The sequence below is a fragment of the Saccostrea echinata genome, unplaced genomic scaffold (genome assembly GCF_033153115.1).
Source record: "Saccostrea echinata isolate AGI-Se365-2 ecotype Australia unplaced genomic scaffold, CSIRO_AGI_Sech_v1 ptg000001l, whole genome shotgun sequence".
Lineage (NCBI taxonomy): Eukaryota > Metazoa > Mollusca > Bivalvia > Ostreida > Ostreidae > Saccostrea > Saccostrea echinata.
The window spans coordinates 39,053,714-39,080,997 of NW_026889750.1; the positions used below are offsets into that span (position 1 = coordinate 39,053,714).

The following is a 27,284-nucleotide window of genomic DNA, read 5'->3' on the forward strand; positions in this document are numbered from 1 at the left end:
TCCATTCAACCGAGTCAAAAGCTTTTTCAAAGTCTAAGAAAAGTAATATACCATCTGAATTTTCTTTTTCACAGTATTCAAAGACGTCAAGTACTAATCTAGCATTTTCGCCGATATATTTTCCTTTTATGTATGCAGTTTGGTTTTCGTTAATTAACTTAGATAATATATTTTGTAATCTTTTTGCAAAGACAAAGGCAATAATTTTGTAATCTGTGTTCGTTAAACTAATCGGTCTATAATTTTTTAAATTATTTTTTTCGCCCTTTTTATAAATCAGTGATATAACAGAAAGTTTTTGTGAGTAAGACAATTCACCTTTGTCAAATATATCTTTAAGGGCTTTATAAAAAAAGGGCCCAATTTCCCCCCAAAAACATTGATAAAATTCACAAGGGAGGGCATCTAGTCCAGGTGATTTTTCTTTTTTCATGTTATCAACAGCTTCCTTACACTCCTCATATGTTGGAAATTCTTCTAGTAATATTTTATCTTCTTCACTTAATTTAGGGATATCTTCTATCTCTGATAAATATTTTTCAATTTTTTTGTTTGAAATGTCTTTACTCGTGTAAAGATCACTATAGTAAGAGTACATTTCACCTAAAATGGCATTAGTTTTACTGATTTTATTCCCTTCTCTTGTTTTTATTTCTTTAATTATGTTTGAGGATTGGTTGCGCTTTTCTAAATTTAAAAATATATTGAGTTTTTCTCCCCCTCCTCGATCCATTTAATTTTAGATCTTATCTGTGCACCTTTAGATTTTTTGTCGTATATAGCATCCAGTTCCGCTTCTAAAGTTTTCAATCTTTTGTAATCAAAATTATCAACATTTCCTTCTTCTATATCTTCTATTTCGCGTTCTATTGATCTTATCTTTTGTTTAATTGATTTTTGTTCATTTTTTGCAAAATAAATAGAGAAATCTTTAACCTTTCGTTTAATCAACTCCCATGTCATTATAGGGTTTAAAGAGGAATCTATACTATGAATAATATCTAAAATTCCTTTTTGTATTTTTCATTATCGAGATAGGAAACATTAAGTTTCCAATATCCGGGACCTTTTTTCGTTTTATTAATATCAAAACTGAATTTTAAGTATCTATGGTCACTCATTCGACTTCCGTTTGAATGGGAACCTGGAATTTTTCTAACCTTAATATCCGCTATGCTATAATAAAAAGAATCGTTTATAAAAACATAATCTATTCTACTTTTAGGGTCATTTTTTGCATCACACCAAGTGAAACCTGACATTCCTGGATTTTGTTTTGCCCATATACAGACCCTGAAACGTGCTACTACCCCAAATAAGCGTGTGACTTTCGTGCGCTTTTCGTTTCGTGCAAACCGTGTAGCGTTTCGTGTAAACCGTGCAGCGCATCGTGTAAGCCACAAAGCGTTTCGTGCAAACCGTGTAGCGAGCGTGCGAGAAGCGTGTGAGAAACGTGCGACTTTCGTGTAAGAACCGTGTGAGAAACGTGCGACTTTCGTGCAAGAATCGTGTGAGAAACGTGTACGATTCTTTCGGAAGTCCTTTTATTTTAAATATGGCTATCAATGTATCAACATGTCATTCTGTGTTGTTTGTAACTAATATTATTCGGATATATACTGGTGGCATTTTAAGGGTGAAAAAAAAATACGGAAAAAACAAAATAAAATTACTCGGTAATGTATTACATATTTGTTGATTTTCTTTCTTTTTTATTTCAATAACGATGGACAGAAAATGTGTTAAAAGTAATTAATTATATGCACATAAACTTTAAGGGAGCAATATTGAACATTTTTTAAAGAAAATTCATCTGGAATCCGGTCTTGTCTTTTTCATTCATTTATTTGAATCTCTTCACCATTTTACAATGATGGAATATAGAGATTACAAGAACATATCGGTGATTAATACAAAATAATAGATAGATATTGCAGGAGTGAAAAATAAAATGCAAAATTTAGTGCTTTGCTATAAATGTAAAGTATTGTAATTATAGGCCGGGGAGCACAGTTAATTGATTTTCTTTATAAATGAACATAATTTTCTTATATTACTAGATTGTGATACAAATAATTTTGAAACGCTGAGTCATTTATAGTCTTTTTTATGCATAAAATTGGTTGATTTACAATAGTCATATAAATGAACTATAACCCACATGCATCGCCAAATACAGGGTTAAATATTTACGGGGGGGGGGGGGGTGATCAAATGAAACACAAATTGAGTTTCTGTTTTAAACAAGTGTTTTAATGATCATTTTCCTTTCTTTTTTTTTTTTTTTTTTAATTGTTTCTTTCGGGATGCGCCCGATGCACCCCTTAAAAATATATTGGAATCTTCTTTACTCTTTCAACACTCTTCTTACGACTATGATCAAGGTCATTTACAACAGCGATCATGGGCTTCGCGTGCCGGGAACTGAAAACTTGTTCTGCTACATGTACATGTGTTATCTCTTGTCAATCATGGCTAAGATGACACCCGACAATAACGATTGATTTTTAATTCGTGAAATTGAATGTTTTTACTAGTATTTAATGGGTATAAATAAATACCTGTGGGTCTTATTTCAATTATGTGCAAGTAACTCTTGAAGTATTCAAAAATCTCTAATTCGGATAAAAGTGGAAACTATTTTTACAAAATAATTATGAAACGAGAGAAATCGTCTACTCTGTTTAAACTAACGAGACAGTATTTCCTCAAGTTTCGTTCAAATTCTTTTGATCTTTCTTTTAATTTTTTTTTTCATTTCTCGGGAAAGGTAGAGTTAATATCGTTTAAAAATAAAAGAAAATATTTTTTTTAGAATTGTAAGTGAGGAAATAATGAAGTATTTTTTAAGCTCAAATTTACATTTAAATTGTATTAAAATAGTAAAAATAAGTATAGGTAATAATATTAATAATATTAATTTTGAATAATATGCTAAATCAAAAGTGAATTGTCAAAAACTTTTTTTGAACATTAAAATACGTCTTCGCCAATGTTTCCAAATTATCCGACTTAAAATTTTCATTTTAATTCTAATAAGCTGTGGTAGATAAACATTAGTTTAAATCCGGGATGGAGAACTTGTGAAAATGGATTAACAATACTTAAAGGTCAGTTTTCTTGTGACAATTGTGTGTATTTATGTTAAAATTGATAATATAACACGTCTATTACGTACATTCAGACTTTTTTTAGACGAAATGTCAGTTGAAGTGTAGACCGTCACCGGTTCGAGATTTACACGTTTTCCAGAATCAAAACATGAAGGCTTGCGAAGAGAAGTGGATGTAGGCGAAAGCCTGCCCACTTCTCTAAAGAGAATACCCAAGAGTATGCTCTATGAATGAACATTTTCTAAAACAAAGTAAGTTATTGACAAACCAGTTGATGTAACAAGAACATCAACAGTCTAGTTAGAAGTCATCATTTCTAAAGTTCGAGCCGTCACGGTAGCTCAGTCGGTAGAGCGCTCGCTCCGTGATCAGACGGTCGTGTGTTTGAATCACGGCCGCGACTGACTTAAGTAAAAAAAAAAAAGGTAGCAACTGTTCCTTCGCAAAGCGCTCGGCACTTTGGAGTGAAAATTGCGGGTCCTTCGGATAAGACCTTAAAAACCGAGGCCCCGTGTCACGGTAGGCGTTGGCACGATAAAGAATCCTCACTGCTGAATGGTCCTAAGTGCCGAGTAAAAGTCTAAATTTGAAGCCCTTCACCGGTATATGGTGACGTCTCTATATGAGTGAAAATCCGGTATATGGTGACGTCTCTATATGAGTGAAAATTCTCGAACGGACGTAAAACAACAATCAATCAATCAATCAATTGTAAGTTCTATGGTAGATACAATGACCTTGTCAGCAAATACAATCTATCATTAAGTCAAATGCTGATTGATGTTTTCCATACTAATTGTTAGGCCATTATTTACACACTGAATTGTCGACGGATTTTTCCGCTTTTTCCCGATCATGAGAAGGAGCACACGGCAGATGTGACCGGTCGGCAGGGGATGTTCACTCCTCCATGGCACCTAATCCCACCTCTGATGTTGTAGAGGTCCGTGTTTGCTCTGATTTGTATTGTTCGAATGGACTTTTGAGCTTGAATACTGTTCGTTATCTCCTTATATTTCATCAAATCACAAAAGGTGTGGCCTGACATACATTATAAAATGCGTGAACAAATGATTACCGCTGCGCCGACTGAGGGTGTTAAGACACTGAATCTTACGAATTTTTGAGTGACTAATTTTACACTTTCCTAAGAGTTAAAATTTTGGGTTGAGACTCAATGATTTGAACTATATATTTTAAAACTTCATATTAAATTTGACAATGCTTGGGTTAAAAAACCTCATATTTCCAGTTAAAAATCAGTTGACTTCATATGAATTTTTAGCCAAAATATTGTTGATATGATCTAAGAATTGATAAAAGAAGGAAAATCCTAATCTGAAAAAGAAAGAGGGGAAATTTGACTCTAGTTTGAGATTTTCCTTCGGGGGAGGGGGATTCTACACTAGAGTACAGATTCCGGGGAGAAAGCTGGCTATGAGGGAAATTCCCATGCAAGATTCTTGTTAATACATTCATTACATTTAAACTAGACTATGCGAATTACCTTCCATTGGGTATAACAAAGACCAACATGGATCGACTACAGTCGGTTCAAAACACGGTAGCTGGACTTGTGACTAAAATATAGAATTGAAACTATATTACACGTCTTTACAGATCTGCGTTGGTTTCTGGTGCATTATCCCCAGTGCCTTAAGCTGTATCTACAGGATCTGGTTACATGTGTAATGTCTATAAACCAGCCCACTCTTAAAGATCCGAAAAGTCTCTTTTTTAATTAATGTTTTTTGATTCTTTTTCTTCATTTTTACTTCTTTTTTTTAATATTTATGTTAATTCCTTAGCCCTTAAAATCATTTTAATTTGATTATACATCCTTGTTCTTTTATGTATTCAGATAAATTATAAATGCTCATTTTTGTCAAGCGCATTTGCCTATTTTTATTATATACAAGACGCTATACAATTAATTATTATCATCATCATCATCATTATTCGAAGTATACTCCGCATAATATATTTAATGAATGTATACTATGCCGAAGAAATGTTACTGTTTTTAATTTCAACAACAACAACTTTTGGGAATTTATAAGTAAGATTGGGATTCACATCCTGTCACAATAAAAAAGATCAGGGGAGTGTTTTTTTTTTTTCTCACAAAACCGTGCTTTTTATTGCAGCTGAATTATGGAAAATAGGAAGCGGCGCAGCACAGTGGGGCCTCCATTTTCCACGTGAGTTTGTTCAAATAACACATTTTTTTTTCTTTCAATATAGAAATAAAAACACAGCTCATGACCAGATGATGCTAGGGAAAGGGGTATGTTTTAAGAGATGGTACTCACAAAAAACACTCCCATTGACAGAATTGTCATCAATAAAAAGATTCACACAATTATAAAAAGGATTCAAGGGGGAGGGGTCATTCTTTCATTTTTGCATGGATTCATTGGCCAGTCAATATGTCAATGCATCCTTATAAAGGAGAAAGAGTATGTTAGTTACACTTATAATTAATACCTTTATTCAGAATTCGGTTTCATCAAAATTTAGCCCAATACTGGTAATATTTTGACAAACCTGATTAATATGACTCACTGAAATATAATTAAATACAATGTTCATATAAAAAATTGAATCCACTGATTAATATACAATAATGTATATTTATGCCCTGTTCACACGGAGAGTTTAATTCGCAGTAAATTAATGCGAAGTAAAATGATGCGAATTAAAATAATGCGAATTAAATTGCGTTCACACGACAGCTAATGCGAAGTAAACTAATGCGAATTATAATTTTATTTCTACAACAAGACTATTCAGTGAGGCTATTATGACGTCATTTACAAATCACGTCATATTGTGCAGAGCAGATATACATTTGACATAATGTCATAGTGTCTGTACACATTTTAGTGATTTACATAATTTTCCTTTGTTTTCCACTCAAAAATAGCACAAGTACCTATATTTGACCATCGACATGTGGCCTGTGACTTAATTCTGACCTTACGCATGCGTCAAAATTTAATTCGAATTAGCTTCGCTTAGCGTTCACACGGAGCTAATGCGAAGTAATTTAATGCGCAGTAAACTAATTCGAATTAAACTAATTCGCATTAAATTCTCCGTGTGAACGCGGATCAAATTTAATTCGCAGTAACTTACGTTTAATTCGAATTAAACTCTCCGTGTGAACAGGGCAATAATGTATATTAAAAAGTCACAGACTACGTAATGTTAACTTCTTAAGATTCATTTTCGTGCACGTCTTTAGAAAGTTGCCCCTGGGTTTTTTCCACCAACGCTTTAGTGCTGTTATATTGTCATATGCTGTTCAACTAAAATTAACAACCATCGGAAAACGTGACTAAGACGTTTTAAAAATCACGTCGAAATAATAAACTTCTTACTAGACGAAGAGATATAGAGGATACTCAATGTTTTGTAGTTGGATATGGAATTATCCGATTGGGACAGGGTTTTTTTATTTGAAAATATAAAAAAAATCCTGTCTCACGAGTGAAATAAATTCTATATCCAACTACAAAACGTTGAATTTTCTGTTTGTTACATTTTATTTCATTTTCCTTTTGCTTCTGTCTTTTAAAAAACAGTTTCATAGGCTATGACGTCAAAGTTGAGCAGTTGAGACGTCATAGCTTAGCGGTTCTGAGATTGAAAACACTAACATATTATTTCTTCTATATTCAAAGGAATGCAATCCATATGAGTAAAAATATTCTCGAAAGAGACGTTAAACAGCAACAAAGGAAGGCAGCTATACTGTATTGTCAGTATTATATCAATACAAGATAATGAAATGCAACAGAAAACAAATGTCCTAAACATTTTAACAGCCTAGCACATTTTCAAACATAATCAAATCTACACAAGCAAATAATTTCATAGAAAATGAAATTGGTTCCAAAATCTCATAACCAATGTATTTGGAATTGCGCATCTTGAGCGTATCATAACTTAAATTTTAAACTAACAATCTTTTTTTTTAATATAACAATGCTACATTGCTTAAATAAATGAAACTCAGCCTTGCTTGAATATAATTTGTATGTTAATATCTACATTGGAGGTTTTCACAGAAACAAGAAAAGAGAAAATTTTAAGTGACTATGAACAATACCCGAAATAACAGAATAAGAAACAATTTTCACAAAATAGAATTGCTAGTGTCAATTGACTCACTTTAGGTCGTAGCATGGGTCAAGCATGGATTTTCCTGTAACGTAATGAAATGTATTTCCCTGTCTAAAGTACTTATCTAGTATAAAACCAAGAGAAGGAAGAGTATTTGTGCATAGATCAGTAGGATGTCGAGCAGTAACAAAACAGATAGTGTAGAACTTGAAATCATGCCTGATGGAGAAGACACATTAGAAGCAAGTCACCAATACCAGGACACCGGAAGGGATAATCTCACTCAAAACGAAAGACCTAACAGCTTACCTGTGAGTAAATTCATCTCATCTATTGATTAAGATAACGTCTTTCAAACACAATTGAAACCAAAAAGACTTAATTCAAATACAATTATAATACATATGCATTGTTTCAGATAAGGACTAATGACTCGGGGGACACTGTTGATTTCAGACCTCTTAATTCACCTAAAGATGTAAGTTTGTATTGTCATATAATTGTTACATAATTGACTTAATCTCTTAAAGACACGGTCACGTGTTTCAACGTCCATGTACATGTATCCTTATAACCCGAAAACTCTAGATGATTATCAAGTATTGTTTATACTTACTTTTTTTTTAAATTTAAAACTATTAATTTTAATTTCCGTGACAAATTTAATCAATAGTTTCTAATAACTTATATTGAAATATACCCTCAGATAAAAGCTCTAAAAGAGTATGACATGGCAATAGCCTGTCTACATAGGAGTTAAGATCTGTAAATAATTACACCTGTCTAAAATAATAAATATTTCTTTATATTCATAAATAACTAAAAATGTTACAATCAAAAACCTTACTGAATGTTTTGCAGGATATTGATGGACAACAGCAAACTTCCTCTTCCAGAAGTCCATTTGCAGACAGACAGAACTTTGTTAAACAATTGTGTGATGCTTCATTATTGGCTGCAAATGTTTCCCAACTCCGTGTTGTGTTGGACGGAGGTTCAGATAACAGTTATTACATTCCATTACTTTTAATGATCGGATTTTCACTTTTCTTTCACATCGGGTTTGGTATGCTTATGATTCATAGATGGAAAAAGGAAAGAGACGCTGAAATGTTTCACAAAAATAATACTAACAGTCCGGCAGGTACGCCATCTTCAAGTGTAAGTGTCTTAACAGAACAAGCAAAAGGAGTGACTTGTTCTTGCTCCTCGTGTTTGACAGTAGAGAGATGTGACGAAATCAGCATGTTTATCATGCTTATTATCGTTGTTTTAAATGTTTTTATTGCAGGACTTGGGTTATCAGGACCACCGAAAGGTGGAGCTGATTAAAAATTTATTATATTTTTTATGGAGATTGGAGTCTCTAAAACAAATTCAGTTTACTATACTTTTATGTCCGATTGCAAGAAGAACAATTTATTTTCTGTTGTTGATTATTTTATTTGTTTGTTAGTAAAAATTACACTGTACAGTAATTGTTTCTATTATTATTATTGTTAGATAATTTAGTGGAAATAAATGACATGTTTAATATAATATGAAATGCTTTCCTGATTTATTCAATGCTGAAATTGATTGATATTTTCAAAACTATAATATCCTTTAGTAAAATGTAATCTTTTACTTTTGAATTATGTTTAAGGCAACAAATAACAAGCTCTACCCCAAAGAACACACGTTTTTAATAATTTATGTAGAATTTTCATCACATTTTTTAAAACCAATTGCTAATTGTTCATTCGTGTATTTTGTATATAAAGTTTATACTGACGGTAATAGTATCCTTTGTTTGTTTCTTTATTGTTTAACGTCCCTCTCGAGAATTTTTCACTTATATGGAGACGCCACCACTTGCCGGTGGAGAGCTGCATATTTTGTCCTATACTCGGCACTTTGAGCAGTGAGGGATCTTTTTCGTGCCAGCACCTACTGCGACCCGGGACCTCGGTTTATACGGTCTCATCCGAAGGACCGGTCTCCACGTCCCAAAGTGGGATTCGAACCCGCGACGTAAGGATCAACTCCTTACTCCGCGACTCTAGAGCGAACGCTCTAACCACTGCGCCACGCGGGCGACTAGTATCCTTTGAGCATTGATCAAGAAAACACCAACAGTTTTACAATAAAGATAACTCGTATATCAAATCTACAATCCATTAAGTTCTGATAGAGAAAATCTTTACCAAGCCTCTCAATTTGATATTCATTTTATCCAAGCAAATAAAGAAAAGTCCTGAAGATATGGTTACAAAGAAACTATAGTATTACAGTTATATTATATTCACTATTTGGACCATACAAGATTTGATCACGTAACCAACACACTTTATTACCAGTGAAATATTTTACCCTGAAATTTATTTGTGAATAAAACATTCTCTGTAAGTCATATGCACATTTATCTGGTAAGAAAACTAACATGTAAATAAGTGTACACTATGCATCAATGTCGAAATCATCTCACCAAACATTGTCTATCTGAAAAACTGCCATATACTAGTAAATACATGTTTACTACAATGTTACTGACGAAATGCTATCACCAGACATAATGACAACATTTGAAGGCAGTAGGGTTGACGTTTGATACCTTTATGACGCTTTACTAGCTGTACAGATCCCTTGTACATAATGTAACGTTATTTTGTTTAAAATCATTATAATAGCACTTTTCTAGCGTTCAGAAGGCCTGGATTCCCGTTTTCTGTAGCTACTTTTTCGCTTTTAGATTTTTTCTTTTTACATTTAGTATTTTCCCAGAAAACGTACTAACATATCATGAATTCAATAGTGTATGTATATTCGAACCTACAATGTAGCCGGCTGCTTTTCAAAATATTGAGATTTTCTTGAATTCATTCTCTAAAATTTCATCTTCAATTTCATTTAAACCACATGCTCTTTTAATGTGTTATTCAAATACAACAAATGTCCTCGGTTTTTAAAAATATCATGTTCCTTTTAAAATTTTTAATCTTTGTAATAATTCAAATGAAAAGACTATGAGAAATAGTTGTCAAATTCATACTTTTAATTACATTCAAAGGACTTTTTTATTATCATAAATTAAAAGCATCATTGTTGAGCGGATATTTTTATGAATTATCTTCTTAAAGGTTGTACAATGGCCTGTTTTGTTTTCATTCACGTAAGGAAAATCCGCTTTGCTATTCTGAGGGCCTCAAGAGGTTGTAAAGCGTGTTTTTCCTGAGGGATGGGGAGCCTTATTTGGTAATGTAAACATTTTGGAACTCCTCCAATTCTGGATTATCTTCCTCAACGTGCTCTATCTTTCACTCATGATCTATCGTTTCAAGCAACTTTAACTGCAAAATATCAGTTGTTTGTCACATTTAGATCTTTAATTATATTTAAGCTAAATTAATATGTTCTTATAGTCGAGCACAAATGCAAATCAATTTTATACACTACTAGTCTGCTTCAATAATGATTTTATTCATTGTGTGTTTATATATTAAAAAGAACATTCATGCATTACAATATCAGATTTTGGGTGATTTCTTTAGCAAATGAAAGCAGGACGTATAGTAATAAATTGAAATCCGTGTTAGTTTTTTTTTTACTTTAATTTTTTTTTTTAGCAGAACAAAAAAAATTGTGAATACTTTCTGACACTTTTGATATTTTGTATTATAAATTCTTCAAAAAACGCTTGCTTTTAAAACAAAATTTTTTTCTCATTCAGACAAAGGTAACATTGTTAAGAAATAAGAAACCATAACTTGTGTAAGTATCCTTCTATTCAGAAAAAAATAACATTCCTCACTAAATTATGCAATCTTAGGCGAGCAGTATACATGTATCTATATCTGCTTCTAATTTGGATGTTTTACTACAGAAACACATTGATGGCAAACTAACAACTAAACTTCAAGTATATGATAATTTTTTTGTCTACAGATTTCCGTTTAGCTATTAATGACGGGGGCACATGGCGGGTATGACCGGTCGACAGGGGATGCTCACTCCTCCATGGCACCTGATCCCACCAAGTCTGTGTTGGCTCTGTGCACATTTTGTATTATTTGACTAGGCGTGATTATTGTTTATTATCTTCACATTTTATGGAGCAATTGTAAATAAGTTACCAGTGACAAGTCTTTTTAAACCATCACAAAAGAAATAACAATTGATGGATGGGTAAGCGCTGAATATAAATAGAAACAATTTGGCTACAGATGAGTTTCATTGTTTTTTGTGTATTTCATTTTCTTAATAGATGCCTATAAAAAATAACACATATCATTCTAGTAATCTTAATTAAAATCCATAATTCAGAGATTTTACTCGCAGTGTAATTATAAAGTTTGATTGAAATTTATTCCAAACGTACGTGGTATAAATTTTGGCAAACGTTATAAATACAAGTTTATTTGACAAAAAAGTTTGAATATCGCACGTTTAGTTCATATTGTTTCCTGTTATTTCTTAACAATCGTGCATTAAATTGGTAATTCATTCAATTGAACATTCAACTATTCTACACAAAACGTTTGACAAAATTTGGCAAAATGACTAGGAAATTGTGTATCTGAAATTATTTTCATTCATCTTCACTACTTAAGCCTGGCAAAATTTTCTATCGAGATATCACTATTTTATATATTTATGGCATAAATGGTTTTTTAACAAGATATAACTACGGGAAATGATGAATAACGGTTTCCTTTTGTCGATGGACCAATTTAACAGTTACCAGTAAGATATTTTATTGTGCACTAACATGTATCAATTTCATTACATAAAATTAACTCCAATGCTTTATCTCAAATGATAAATTAATGCGGAGAAGTATAGGAAAAAAACAATATTTATCAGCAGAATGTGTCTTTAAATTGATAAAAATATTTTCAATGTTTTCATTTAAATTTCTTTCAACTTAAAAATAAAATATAACTCACACATATCTAACCCAACTTTTATACAAATTCAGGTTGCATGTAACCCAAAAACATTTAAAATTCCCAAACATTTTTTTTTTAAAAAGGAAAATATTAGGGATGGCAATATGTAACTGGTTACTCGGTCGGAACGAACTTTATTGCACATCTGTAAGACACTCCCAATCATATTTCAAAATATGAATAAGCTTCTGCAAAAATATAACAAGAGTTCAGGGAACCAGATTTTTGTAGAAAAACGACGCTTTTCGATCCCCTACCGCCCCCCCCCCCCCCCCGGTTGAAAATTGAACCTTGTTGCACATGTATGAAATATGAAGATAACGAACAGTATTCGAGCTCAAAGTCCATTAAAACAATACAAATCGGGAGCAGATCAAACACGAACCTCCTAAAACAGAGGTGGGATGAGGTGCCATAGAGGAGTGAGCATTCCCGCCGTGTGCTCCTTGTCATGATCGGTAAATAACGAAAAAATGGCCTAACAATTGGTATGAGGTTGTATGTGCTGACAAGGTCATTGTATCGACCATAAAATTTTCGAAATGATGACTTTAAACGAGACTGTTGATATTCTTCTTTCATCAACTTGTTCGTCAATAATTTACCTCGTTTAGAAATTGTTCATACGTAGTGCATGCTCTTGCGTATCGAATCAACTGAGAGATATACACCCCATATGCAGGTGATAAGAGTATATTGCTGCATAAGTAAGGGTAGTGCATAAGTAAGAAAAGTTAAAGTCATCACGTTTATCATAAAGCTTTGTTGTATCTTTTATTTCAAGCTCACTGAGATATATCGTGTCAACATATGAATGGAAATAACTATTGTTAATTGATAATACGTCGTCGATATATCTAAATGGACATGAATTATGAATTATAGGACATCACAAATCACAGTCCAAAAGATGAGTTGGCTTCTGCAAAAAAATATTTAAGTGGAATTCAAGGAACCAGCTTTTTTCATAATTAAAAAAAATGTCATTTATTGATTCCCAGTAGCCTCCGGGATGAAAATCGAAATTGCACATCTAAAGAACACTCCCAATCACATTCCAAATCATGAATAAATGGTTCGGGGGAAAAACGTTGTTTAACCCCCAATCGCCTCCAGGGTGAAAATCAAAATTCCATAACCTCATTGCACCTGTAGAGGACACTCCCAGTCATTTTCCAAAATATGAATTGGCCTTTGCGAAAAATTGTAAGAGGAGTTCAGGGAACATGTTTAAGCAGAGAAACATAGTTTTTTTTTTTTAACCCCAATTGCCTCCAGGATTAAAATCGAAATTCCGAAGCATTATTGCACGTTAAGTTGAAACTCCCAATCACATTCCAAAATATGATCTGGCTATTGCGAAAAATGTAAGAAGAGTTCAGAGAATTAGGTTTTGGTCCCCAGGATGAAATGAAAATTTCAAAATCTTTTTGAACATCATGAATTATATTCCAAAAGATGAGTTGGCTACTGCTTAAAATATAAGAGGAGTCTGAGGAAGACGAAAGTGTGAAGGACAGACTTACTGACAAGGATAACAAAAATATAACCGAACCTTTTCTAGAAAGGGTGGGTATACTGATATTAATTGAATCATCGCTGAGTACTGTACATGTAAATTAATTATAATAAGAATCTAATCCCGTCTCTCCTTTCCAGTTATTTATCAAAGTAGATCATTAAACAAAATGTAAATCAAGTGAAAATTCAGACTTAGTTCTGATTGTTGAGACAATGCAGCATGAACTGTGTGGTATCTGGCCTGAAAAATATAATTAATGTCGGTGTTATCTCAGGCATATGTTCATGTTTTTCTTACTTTCTGTTTTTCTATTGAATACTATTGAATAAAATATACATTATGTTCTGATCAAACAAAAACGAAATATTACTGAAGTCTTTTCTTATCTTCTTGTGTACATGAATAGAGAAAAATATATTTTAAATATGTATATTTTGAAAAGATTAAATGGTTAATTGGTCAGAGTGTCTTGTGGTTAGCCAATTAGCAATTCTGTATTCGATTTCCATCCCTAGAAAATTCCATTTCTTCAATTCAATGGAGTTTGTACCTTACAACTGGAAGTAATGCTCCCCATCCCTCTGCATGACTGATGCTAATTAATAGGAAAGGTTTTATAGACATTGGATATTAATTTGTCTTTTTCCAACCAAAATGAGGATTGAAAAAATGTACTTTTTCATTCTGTAAAGTATCGTTTTTTATTATGATAAATATTGCTTTGTTCCTTATGAAACGTAAAAAGTGAAAATAGCGAACATTAATCAATCTCATAAACCCGGTAAAACAAAACGAATCGTGAACAGGGCATAAACACAGACCCCTGGAAACACCAGGGATGGGATCAGTGGCTCAAGTTGAGTGGTCATCCCTGTTCACTCGTCACACCATAACCGTGAACCCTTTGAATCGATCGAATATGGAGTACTCCATAGTCAAATTTAGTAAAAAAGGAATGACCCAAAAAATAGTATCAAACGTCATTTAAAATACTACCCAAGGATAGAAACAAAGTCATATATCGACGTAGAATTTGCGAAAAGCTGACTTTAAACGGGGTTGTTGAAATCCTTGTAACATCAACTTATTTGTCAGTAGCTTGTCTCGGTTTAAAACCTGATCGTACTCAAAACATGTTCTTGCGTATCAAATCAGTTTGGAGACAAAGACACCATATGCAGATGATGTTGGAATATTACTACATAAATAAGGGAAGTTGACGATGGAAAAATTGAAGTTATACATTTAGTTATAAGTTGGCCATTATCTGTCTATAGTAAAACATCCAAAAATAAAACAGATGTAGCAGACGTTGTAGTGTTTTAATATCGAGTTTAATGGGATATATCGAGTCGACATATGAATGAAGTAACTATTGTCAATTGATAAGGAGTTTAAGAGACCTTAATTTTGGAATGTTAATATTGATTAGATTAACATAATAGAAGCGATGCTCCTCATCGCCTTTTCATGTTGCACCTAAAATGAGCGTATCTTGATTTCAAGGAATTATTTTTCATCAATGGCATCTGATCCAACCTCTGATGTTTTTAAAAGTCTACTTACTTTGAACATATATGCCCGTATTCACACCTGTGTTTAAACCACGTTTACCACTAAGAACAGCTTACATTTTTTAAATCCGTTTCATACCTGTTTCTCAGAAGTGAGCTAAGCTCACAAATTAAGCTAAGCCTAAACCTGGTCTAGGGTAGGTTAAAATGTCGATTTATTGTTCTTCTAACAATGGAGGACTGGATAGATAAGATGAAGGTGGATCTTATTGGAAAAAAAATAAAACGACGACTCAAAATTATCCATGACAGATCAAATCTATTTATATGATGATCTTGCACTTCTCTCAGAATGCTGTTCTACTTATTATGAACATACTGAAGTGTGTTACATCACTATTCAATGCCATTCCCAGTTGGATATTTAAAGATGATTTTACATTGTCTCCGATTCGCAACTTTGCTCTCTATTGTGTGTAATTGCATAGACCTGAAGCAGGTAACTGCAAACTGCAAAGGCAAGTTGTTTGTGTGTGTGTGTGGAGAGAGAGGGAGAGAGAGAGACTTGAACCCATACGTACGTGTACACGTATAATGAAAGTGACAAAATAAGTATTGGTGCTTTTTATTCCTTTGAAAAAAAAAATTGAATTTGATTTGGAAGATGTTTCTTTTTTTTTGAGTGGGACTACGCCCGTGCCCCTAAAGAAGAAAAAATCCTGAATCTGCCCTATATCTGCCTTATAGAGTAAGTGGAGGCCTTTGTTATATTGAATTAATTTATTGATAGTAATGGTGAGAACATTGTCTCTACTCAAAATAGGAGGACGCTCCTAGTGAAACATTTTCCGTGAAGGAATGAAAGATTTTCTATGAAGATATATGTTGTTGGGTTTTTTTTCATTTTCCTGTGTTTTCGGTTCTTTCCCTGGTTAATATTATACCAAATGCTGTCAAAACACGAGATTGACTGCAGTTTAGGTGAAACCAGTTTTATTTTCAGTGTGAATTACGTGAGCTCAGCTCAAGTGGGATTTAAACCCAGTTTACTTGACTCTGGCTTACTTGATAAACCTAGCTTACCTAAGCCATAGGTATGAATACGGGCAATACTCTTTGTTATCTTTACTTCTTATTCGTTGTAGGTAATAACAATGGTAAATGTCTTGCTGAAGTTGGTAAACATGATCATTCAGCACCACGGTCATCCTCAAATCTCTGTTAGACACATAGTCTCAAGCCACGGTCCGGAGTCCGCATATAGCTCTCTCCAGAATGGGAGAGGATCGTACATTTTGGCCGATGTGTTAGACATAATATGTATTCAAACATTTAAAAGTTCATTACTTAAGGGGGCCGACTGGGGTTTTCATTGCTCAATACTTCGCGCAGCATAGTAAAATAAAGCGTACTTACTCTTTTAAAGGAACTATTTTTAAATAATTTATGAAAATTAACAAAATGAGGAAATCTCAGGTTAAAAAATCTGATTATATTTTCAAATAACTGATTTTTTTTTAACGATTTTTCAAATGATGGGTAGATAGACGTCGTAATAGTGTGTTTTTGACGTTATGAACTACCGAAGTTCTTAAAGAGGGGTCATTAATTATGTCATAAAATAAAAAGTATAAAATAGATGCTCTTGAAATTTTAAACATAGGAAATTGAGAATCTCACAATCATTTTTAATATTTTTTATATAAATCTGTGGTATCTGTCATGTTTTGTAGTACTCCATAAAAACAGGAAAATATCATGAATTTTGACATTTTGAGATGCCCCCTCTGGAAACCAGACGGTAGAATTTAGTGTTTCTTGCATAAAATGTACAATATAGTATTACTCATTAAATACTATAATTTAAGCAAAATGTCTATGGTAGCATTTGTATAATTTGCTCCGAAGTGCGAAAAAATGGTATTTTCCTATATAATCCTATAGTAAATGTACCTGTATTTTGAGATGGTCCCTTAAAAATAACCAGACGGTAGATTTTCACTAAGCTTGACATGATTACTGAAGTCAATGTAAGGTACATGTACATATGGTATAAAATTAAAGAGTTTCTCTGTAATAGTTTTCACACAATAAAACCCCAGTCGGCTCCCATTAAAAAATAAGGTATCATTTTTAAACATCTATCTGGATATAAATACAGGTTGGTCATGAGATCAAATTCCATTGAGCCCGAAGGGCTACATTATTACTTATATTTACATTTGTGGCTTATTTATATTTTATATTTGCTTGATTATAATTTTTACCGTGTGAAGTGTTTCATTTTTCAAACTCAACGGCACGTGTTAAATCCATTGATTGCGCGTCGACCCTTTATGACGTCACTGAGAAATTACGTCGAACGTTTTTGACGTGAGAAACCCGTGTTTATACGGATATAATTTAATTTTAGTTGTAACACATCATTTGATTGGATAAAAGATTTCGTTTATATCGTATAACATAAGTTGCCTACGTCAAATGAGTTACGTCAAAAACGTATTACTCCGCTTGACGTTACATTTAAAATATGATCAATTTGAAAGAATTATTGGAGGAAAAATTGTCTTATTGTCTACACTAAAATTAAATTATAAGGAATGAAGCTTATTTTAACCTATGTTATATGATATAATATAACTTGGGAAAGATTACGCTTTTTTATAAACCGAACACCTCTATTTAAATTCATGCATCATGTGACACCGTCGCTACTTTTAGATTGATAAACAAAAATGGCGTCAAGAAAACGAGGTAGGCAGTTGAATTTGGTATACAAAATAACTTTTGACATGGATGGCATACGTTTTATGCATAAAGATACTTATTTTTGAAAACAGCAAGTATTAACCATCTTCTCTGTAATGACAGATATTAACTTTTATTCAAAATCGTAGTCAAAATGCAACGTACCTCGTTGTCTATGATATCCCGCGGACATGCGTGTCTATATACTGTTTACGCACTTCCCTCATCAATATTCATGAATAGGCTGAATTCTTAATTGCAGATCTTGCTTAATTGTTTTGTAATTACAACGACTTATTTAGCAAAATTTTGTGGAAAGTAATTATTTTTTATTACACATCATGTTTTTCAAATCATTTAATCATTTTGTTTCACATGAAAAAATCGCGTTTATATAGCGTGTATATCTTTAAACAGAGACTTGTTTGAATTTATATTGCCTATTAATGTCTACATTGGAGATTTTCATGGAAACAAAAAAAAAAAACGGGAAAAAGTGACTATGAACAATACCTAATATAAAATGATTAAATCCAATTTTTACAAAATCGAACGCGAAAAAATTATAATGTCAAGTGACACAAATGAAGTCATATCAATAACAAGGGTCAAGTATGGGTTTTCCTGTAGAAAAACAGAATGTATTTTCCTGTCTAGAGAACTTACTAAGTATAAAATCTTGACAAGGAAGAACATTTGTGCATAGCTCACTAAAATGTCAAACAGTACCAACACAGATAGTGTAGAACTTGAAATCATGCCTGATGGAGAAGCAAGTACGGAAGGGGATAACCTTACTCATAACAGAAGACCGGTGACCTTACCAGTGAGTAATTTTCCTTCTTATCTATTTGTCTCTATTGAGTTACATGCATCTATCGAACATTGCTGAAATTAACAACACAAAAACACTTCAATAATACTAGCCAGTTTAATTAAAATAGAATGAAAATGTACAATAATCAAATATATGTAATTTTCCAGATAAGGAGAAATAGCTCGGAGGACACTTTAGATTTCAGAGATCCTACTCCTAAAGACGTAAGTTTTATAAAAATGAATCTATTCACATTTACATTGGAACACACATAGATAATACAGTTACATGATGTGACAGGAATAATCAAGTGTTTCAATGTGTATGTACGTATATATACTTCTTAACCGAAACTTCTAGACGATTACGAGGTAATTCATATATTTACTTTTTAATTTTAAATCTATTTACCTTAATTTTTAATCCCTCTATGATTGATTTTGAAATATGCCCTCAGGTGAACGCTCTATAGTGTGACATGGCAATAGCTTGTGAATAGGAGTTGAGATCTGTAGAAAATCGCTGCGAGAACTAATACTCGTATATTGATAATAGAGAAGTTAAGCAGATGACCGTGTACGTGTAGCTAGGGAAATCCCCTAATTTACTGCGATTTACGTCATCAGTTTTGCATAGCGCGTAATTATACAAGTTGTTCACAACGTGTAGATTCTTAAACCCAAATTATAAAATGTATATTTTTCAGGCAGTGTTTGTTGTGATATTGAGAGTTTATCACGTACATCTATGTATTTTTTCAATCAAAGTCATAGAATTATTTGATACAAATGGATTGTAATGTGGTTTGTTGAAATGACATTTTACACGTACCGCTACACATACAGATTGTTAAACAGAACACGATGTTAGTTACGTGTACTTGTAAAAACACTTCTAGGTTAACACGTACAGGTAGACGCACACGGTCAAATGCTTAACCTCTCTAATATCTAAAATAATTACATGTACAATTCAAAATATTACTGAATGTTTTGCAGGAAAATGATGGACAACAGCAAACCTCCTCTTCCAAAAGTCCATTTGCAGACAGACAGAACTTTGTTAGACAATTGTGTGACGCTTCATTATTGGCTGCAAATGTTTCCCAACTCCGTGTTGTGTTGGACGGAGGTTCAGATAACACCTATTACATTCCATTACTTTTAATGATCGGTTTTTCACTTTTCTTTCACATCGGGTTTGGTATGCTTATGATTCATAGATGGAAAAAGGAAAGAAAGGCTGAATTGTTTCACAAAACGAATTACAGTGAGGCAGGTACGCCATCTTCAAATGCAAGTGTCTTAACAGAACAAGCAAATGGAGTGACTTGTTCTTGCTCCTCGTGTTTGACAGTAGAGAGATGTGACGAAATCAGCATGTATATCATGCTTATTATCGTTGTTTTAAATGTTTTTATTGCAGGACTTGGGTTATCAGGACCACCGAAAGGTGGAGCTAATTGAAAATTTATTATATTTTTTATGGAGATTGGATACTCTAAAACAAATTCCTTTTACCATACTTTTATATCCGATTTCAAGAAGAACAATTTATTTTCGTTTATCATTGTTTGTTAGATAAATAAAAATTATACAATGTACTAGACACGAATTGTTTTTATTATTTTTCTTGTTAGATAATTTAGTGGATATAAATGAAATGTATGATATAACATGAAATGCTATAATCAATAACTTCCTGATTTATTTAATGTAGTAATTGATTAATATTTTCAAAATATATAAAACTAATATCCTTTATTAAAAAAGGGGCCACCGAGAGGTGGAGCTAATTATACCATACTACTAAAAGAATCTCGTTACTTTATTCCAATAATTTTTTTATTAAGCAAAAACGTGTATTTTATTATAATATATATGATGTAATATAATGTATATATGATGTAAACAATGATTTATTGCATCATTTTTAAAATAAAGATGGACAAACAAGGCAAGAAAAAATGTCTATAGTTCGACAACTCTAATTCAAATATAAAGACAACCAGTGAAAGGTCTCAAATTCATACTTTTAGATCATTCAAAGGACTTTTACATTATCATAAGTAAATGGCAACGTTGTTGAGCTCGCTGATGGGCTGTACATGAATATTTTCATGAGATGAACTTCTGATGAAAGAGATCATTCTTATTATCAATACATACTGTTTAATATCATGTTAAGTTCTCGATCACTCAAGGAAAAACTGCTGTTTTATTTTGAGAGCTTCAAGAGGTTAAAGCGTTCTCCTTGGGAGATGAAGAGCCTTATTTGGTATTGTAACCACACATCTTGGATCTCCTCCAATTCTGGATTTACTTCCTCGAAGTATTGTAACCACACATCTTGGATCTCCTCCAATTCTGGATTTACTTCCTCGAAGTATTGTAACCACACATCTTGGATCTCCTCCAATTCTGGATTTACTTCCTCGAAGTGTTTTATCTTCTTTTACTTCTGCTTTATCATCTCTAGTAACCTTTAACAGCAATGTATTATAAAAACTAATATTTAGCCAGTTATTTGCCACATTAGATTTTTTTTTATTTATGTATGCTCTATGCTAATATTCTCGAAATCGCCAAATAATCTAAAACAAATGCAAAGCAATTACTGCCCGATATGGTGTGTAAACCGTTGCATTATTATATTTTTTGTTATTCCTATTCAAAGAAATTCATTATTCTAATTCTAAAACATATCATTCCTATTCGATAAATTATAATTCCTATTCGATGAGTTGTTATTCCTATTCGAAAATAATGTGATTCCTATTCGATAATTTGTTATTCTATTCGATAAATTGTTATTCCTATTGAAAAAAATTTGATTCCCATTCCCTGATTATGACTGGCAGCATTATCCACTAAAAGAATCACCTTCAAGTTGCTGAGTTTCATTTGTCTGTCGAAGTCTTTAATCCAGTCTTGAAACAGGTCCAATGTCATCCAGGCTTTGGTGTTGTGTCAGTATCGCATGTAGGTCTCTGGGTTGTAGGTCTTTCCGAAACATCTGGGACGATTCACTTTGGTAATCACAGATGGTTTTAGCTTTGTGGTTCCAGTGGCGTTGGCTGCTAAGGCACTGTTATCCTGTCTTTGGACTTCTTAGTTCCGTTGGCTCTTTGCGCTGCCAGTGTGTAGTTTGGTCCCAGTCTGTAGAACAATCCCGTCTCGTCTACGTTGATGTCACGTCGACTCTTGGAGCGATGAAGATATCTTCTTGATAGTTTAAATCAGCATTTTTGAGTTGTTCACCAAGTTGTTTGGCTTTACTAAGTAGCATGTCGTCGTTAATGGCGTGACGGGCAGATATGTCTGTAAACCAAAGGTAGAAAGCGTCGTCCAGGTTTTGGTGTTTTGGATGTTTTGCACGGGTCTGATCTTCAGAGTCGGTATGAACGTCTAACCACATGTCCTTGTTTTTCAAGATGTCAGCTGATCGTTGATTTACCTAAAATATGAGAGAAATAAATGAATACAAATGTATATTTATTAATTTATCAATTGGTGAAATTGAGATTTATTGAATTTATCTTTCTGATTTAAATTTTCTTTTATTAAAATCAAGATATTAAAATTAATCTTAATTTGCTTTTATCATAAAAAAAACAAAAGAAAAAAGCTTGTCAGTCTGAAGTCTGTCAGTCTATATACTACATAAAACAGAAGTTCTTGTTTTGGAATTCGGATTTGGGTGATTTCTTTGCAAGTGAAAAATGCATCGCAATCCATGGTTAAATATTCAAATACTTTTTTTTATTCTAAACAAATAAATTGTGAATACTTTTGGTCCCTTTTGATACTGTTTGTTCTTCATGATAAACACTTGCTTGCAAAAGGGACTTTTTGTTTTAGTCAGAAGAAAGATAAATTTATAAAGAAACAAGAGACCATAGCTTGTGTAAGTATACAAAAATTGCAGTTCATCACGAGAATACTGCAACGTCTAGCGAGTATATATGCATGTGTACTGTGTAATTGTATATAAGTAATCGATAAAATGTATGTATGGAACTTTCTAAAAAAAAATCTGACGTACAAAAAAGAAATTAAAATAAAAAACAACTGTCCAAATTCTGCAATTTGCCAGTGCTCGACCTTACAGCAACAAAAAGTGGGTGAGTGGGAGGGGGGGGGGAACCAGCTTCTAAAGGAAAATTTACTATAGCAAAACACTATACTCACAAAAAGTCGGGGCGGGCCCTACCTAACACTTCCCCACCCCGTTCTTCGGGCCTATAAAATGGTAAGGAGTCATGTATCTGAAGGAAACTGACTTAAGATTCTTTTTTTTTTATTTTACACACGATGTTCCACAAATACATGGAAAAGGAACAAGGAAATTGTTTATCTGAAACTATCACATATGAATAAATTAATTTAAAGAGGTATTAGGGACCAGGGTGGGACCTGTCCAAAGTATAACGGAACATACACTTTTGTATGTATAGTAAACAGATTTTCGATGTTTTCACCAAAATTGTCAGAGGTATTTGAAAAGTATTACATTTGGCTGTGTATTCCATTTAGAGCCTTTCTCAGAAAACAGCTTCCGCTAAATCATGTATTCAAATAGAGGACATTCAGAAAGCGCTTACATTCTCTATCCAGAGTTGTCTGCCGCAACGCTACTGTGGGAGCGTGACGGGAACGACAACTCTGGATAGATTTTGTTTTGTTTGTTTATTGTTTAATGTCCCTCTCGAGAATTTTTCACTCATATGAAGACGCCATCTCTTGGCGGTGGAGGGCTACAAATCTTGACTTATACTCGGCACTTAGGGCCATTGAGCAGTGAGGGGTCTTTTTCGTGTCAGCATCTACTGCGACACGGGACCTCGGTTTATACAGTCTCATCCGAAGGACCGGTGTCCACGTCCCGCAGTGGGATTCGAACCCGCGACGTAAGGATCAACTCCGTACTCCGCGACTCTAGAGCAGACGCTCTAACCACTGCGCCACGCGGGCGACAACTCTGGATGGAGAATGAAAGCGCTTTTAAATCAAATCAAGCTAACTAGCTTGTTCAAAAATCAATTTCCAAATAAAATACAAATCACAATATCCCATATCTTCCTACGACTGAAAAATAGAGAAAGGACTCATACTCTTTCATTTAACTCCAGGGTTTTTTTTTTTTTTTTTTTTTTTTTTTTTTTTTTTTTTTTTGTTACATTTTAAAGTCGCATGTAATTTACATAGGGGCTAGTCTTCCGGATTGTTAAAAGTAAAATGAATTTTTAAAAAATTGAATCTTCTTTAAATACACTTAAAAGTTGTTAAAATAGAGATTCTGACACTTTCAGTCAAGAAAAACCACGTTTTAAAAAGACATACCTATATACATAAACTCTACAAGGGACGAAAGCTCTTGTCATGGAAAAAATACCCCAACCCACTTCAGCGCCTATATCTGGACTCTAAAGCATTAATTTATTTCGTTGTCATGGTTCTGTCCCCTACAGTGATGATTTTCCTAAATGTTGATGCGTTTGTCAGTCGTCAACCTGGGGAGAACGGAAGTTTACAATATCGCAAGGACAGATAAACAATGTATAGGGAAAACTCAGAGGGTAATCGAAAGCGAATGGTAACACCCAAGGACTTCCAGATTCGCGGAAAAAAGGTTTACCGACAAGAAAAGACAGTGAAAAAGATAATTACTGGCTAAAGTTTGGTTTTCAGGGGCTAAGGCGGCACCGGGAAGACTCATTTCATTTAAGGAGGCTGAGGGGTCAACAAATTAACCACAAATTAACCACCAGATTTAACTTAATTTTTTAGATATGATATCTTAAGCTGTCAACTATCATTTGGCAAAGAAAAATTTCAAAAATTTTAGTTTAAAATTTTATCATTTTCTATATCTTCATATGGAGCTCTTCTTCTAAAGGAGATCAATATAGTCTAAAAATGGCCACAACCCCAGCCTCTTTAATGTATAACTAATTTGTTACATAATTTACAGGACATTTGCTATTCAAGCGCGCTATATGTTATACAACGATTATCGCCCTTGCGTCGTTACCATGCAACCATGTAAACTTCCGTTCTCCCCAGGTCGATTTAGAAAAATGAGCCCCAATTCGAAGAAATTGTATCCGTTTTCTGTTTATTAAAGGCATGTTGACGACTGACAAACGCATCAACATTTAGGAAAATCATCACTGTAGGGGACAGAACCATGACAACGAAATAAATTAATGCTTTAGAGTCCAGATATAGGCGCTGAAGTGGGTTGGGGTATTTTTTCCATGACGAGAGCTTTCGTCCCTTGTAGAGTTTATGTATGTAGGTATGTCTTTTTAAAACGTGGTTTTCTTGATTGAAAGTGTCAGAATCTCTATTTTATAGGGATGTCAAATCGGTCAATTTTTGATAATCGGTTACTCGGATTTTCCGATCGAGTACCCGGGTACTCGGTACAAGTAAAAATGTACATACAAATGTGTTAATTTTCTTGAGCCACGTTAAGCTCTGTTAAACCCCAAAGCTGTTTTTATCACGTTTAAATGTATATAAACATCGAGTCCAATGGAATCGATTTTTTGGTACTAAATTTATTTATCAAATAAACACAAAAGACACAATTAATACATAAAAAATTACAAATGGTTTACAGTTATTGTTTAGGATCTATTTCATCAACGCAAAAGGAGAACAATCTGCTACGCAGGTTTGTAATGATTAGACTAGCGAAAGGGAAGGAACGGACGTTATTGGTATCTCTAGTCTAAGTTGGTTGTTTTCCCCGTATAAACTTACTACACAAACTGACTTCCAACATTTTTTTTTAATCTTTACTTATTTCTAAATATTTCTTCACTTTTGAAGTGGGTAGCGGCATTTCTATGCATGTCCGATTTCGCTGCCATATATTAACTTAATAATTTAAAAACGATTTGAAGATAATAGACCATACTTTCGAATCGATGTTCACTGAAATCAATCATTGAAGCCATCCAAAAATTAAGGACAACAATAGGTGAGAACAGCTGTGTACCAGGTGATTGGTCACTAATTACTGTATATACACAGCCACAGGCGATAACGGGTTTTGTACAGGTGTAGATGACAACACGCTAATAAAGTTTTAAGTTACTTTTTGGATAATTTTTTATAAAAATATGTACATTGAAATAAGAAAAAATACACTTCCGAGTAACCGAGTACCATTTTTAGTATTCGATACTCGGACGTTCGATCGAGTACCCGGTTAACCGGGTACTCGTTGACATCCCTACTATTTTAACAACTTTTAAGTGTATTTAAAGAAGATTCAAATTTTTTTAAATTCATTTTACTTTTAACAATCCGGAAGACTAGCTCATGTGGTAATCTAATGCGACATAAAATTCCCAAAAAGGAAAAAAAGAAACATTTCGATTCAATCGAGTTTGCACCCTAGAAGTGGAAGTTAAATATCCCAACCATATGGTTGACTGATGATATTAATGGAAAATTTTTATAAATGCATGGGGCACTAACTTGTCTTTAATTTTCTGACTAAATGAGGATGGTATCTACTTTTTTATGCCCCCGGATCGAAAGATCCCGGGGGTATATTGTTTTTGTCCTGTCTGTCTGTTTGTCTGTTTGTCTGTTTATCTGTTTGTCTGTTTGTCTGTTTGTCCGTTTGTCTGTTTGTCTGTTTGTCTGTCTGTCTGTTGTCAACTTTAACCTTGCCCATAACTTTTGATTGGTTGGAGCTATGACTTTCATATTTCACATGTGTATTCCTTGTGACAAGACCTTTCTTTGGGTACCATCATATTTGACCTTTTGACCTTGACTTTGAAGTTTGACCCACTTTTGCAAAATTTTATGAGACTTTAACCTTGGCCATAACTTCTGAACAGTTGGTGCTTGGGGTTTCAAACTTCACATGTGTATTCTTTGTGGCAATGCCTTCCTTTGGATACAAACAACTTTGAGCTTTTGACCTTGACCTTGGAGTTTGACCTACTTTTGAAAAACTTTAACCTTGGCCATAACTTTTGAACAGTTGGTGCTTAGGGTTTCAAACTTCACATGTGTATTCCTTGTGCCAAGACCTTCCTCTGGATATCAACCACTTTGACCCTTTGACCTTGACCTAGGAGTTTGACCTACTTTTGAAAAACTTTAACCTTGCCCATAACTTTTGAACGGTTGGAGGTAGGGCTTTCATACTTCACATATGTAATCCTTGTGACAAGACCTTCCTTTGGATACCAACCACCACTTTGACCTTTTGACCTTGACCTAGGAGTTTGACCTACTTTTGAAAAACTTTAACCTTGGCCATAACTTTTGAATGGTTGATGCTAGGGCTTTCGTACTTCACATATGTAATCCTTGTGACAAGAGCTGCCTTTGGATACCAACCACTTTGACTCTTTGACCTTGACCTAGGAGTTTGACCTACTTTTGAAAAACTTTAACCTTGGCCATAAATTTTGAATTTTTGATGCTAGGGCTTTCATACTTCACATATGTAATCCTTGTGACAAGATCTTCCTTTGGATAC

At 33.4% G+C, this 27,284-nt stretch overlaps 2 protein-coding genes across 2 annotated transcripts; both read left to right on the forward strand.

Moving 5' to 3' along the window:
* Positions 1–7,432: 7,432 nt before the first annotated feature.
* LOC133179176 (ninjurin-1-like) lies at positions 7,433–8,692 on the forward strand. The gene is made up of 3 exons (XM_061313970.1): positions 7,433–7,552; positions 7,660–7,719; positions 8,103–8,692. The coding sequence occupies exons 1-3, from the start codon at positions 7,457–7,459 to the stop codon at positions 8,571–8,573; spliced, it is 627 nt and encodes a 208-aa protein (XP_061169954.1). The 5' UTR covers positions 7,433–7,456; the 3' UTR covers positions 8,574–8,692.
* A 9,976-nt stretch (positions 8,693–18,668) lies between these two features.
* LOC133197405 (ninjurin-1-like) lies at positions 18,669–20,378 on the forward strand. Its single transcript, XM_061333428.1, has 3 exons — positions 18,669–18,779; positions 18,938–18,994; positions 19,745–20,378. Exons 1-3 carry the CDS (start codon positions 18,669–18,671, stop codon positions 20,234–20,236), a joined length of 660 nt encoding a protein of 219 aa, XP_061189412.1. The 3' UTR covers positions 20,237–20,378.
* The last annotated feature ends 6,906 nt before the right edge of the window (positions 20,379–27,284 follow it).

Bases quoted from the DNA above. Each gene is read 5' to 3' on its own strand.
- LOC133179176 (XM_061313970.1), top strand. From the start codon at position 7,457: ATGCCTGATGGAGAAGACACATTAGAAGCAAGTCACCAATACCAGGAC. The intron at 7,553-7,659 runs GTGAGTAAATTC...GCATTGTTTCAG, and splicing joins AAAGACCTAACAGCTTACCT to ATAAGGACTAATGACTCGGG. The intron at 7,720-8,102 runs GTAAGTTTGTAT...AATGTTTTGCAG, and splicing joins CTCTTAATTCACCTAAAGAT to GATATTGATGGACAACAGCA.
- LOC133197405 (XM_061333428.1), top strand. From the start codon at position 18,669: ATGTCAAACAGTACCAACACAGATAGTGTAGAACTTGAAATCATGCCT. The intron at 18,780-18,937 runs GTGAGTAATTTT...GTAATTTTCCAG, and splicing joins GAAGACCGGTGACCTTACCA to ATAAGGAGAAATAGCTCGGA. The intron at 18,995-19,744 runs GTAAGTTTTATA...CATGTACAATTC, and splicing joins GAGATCCTACTCCTAAAGAC to AAAATATTACTGAATGTTTT.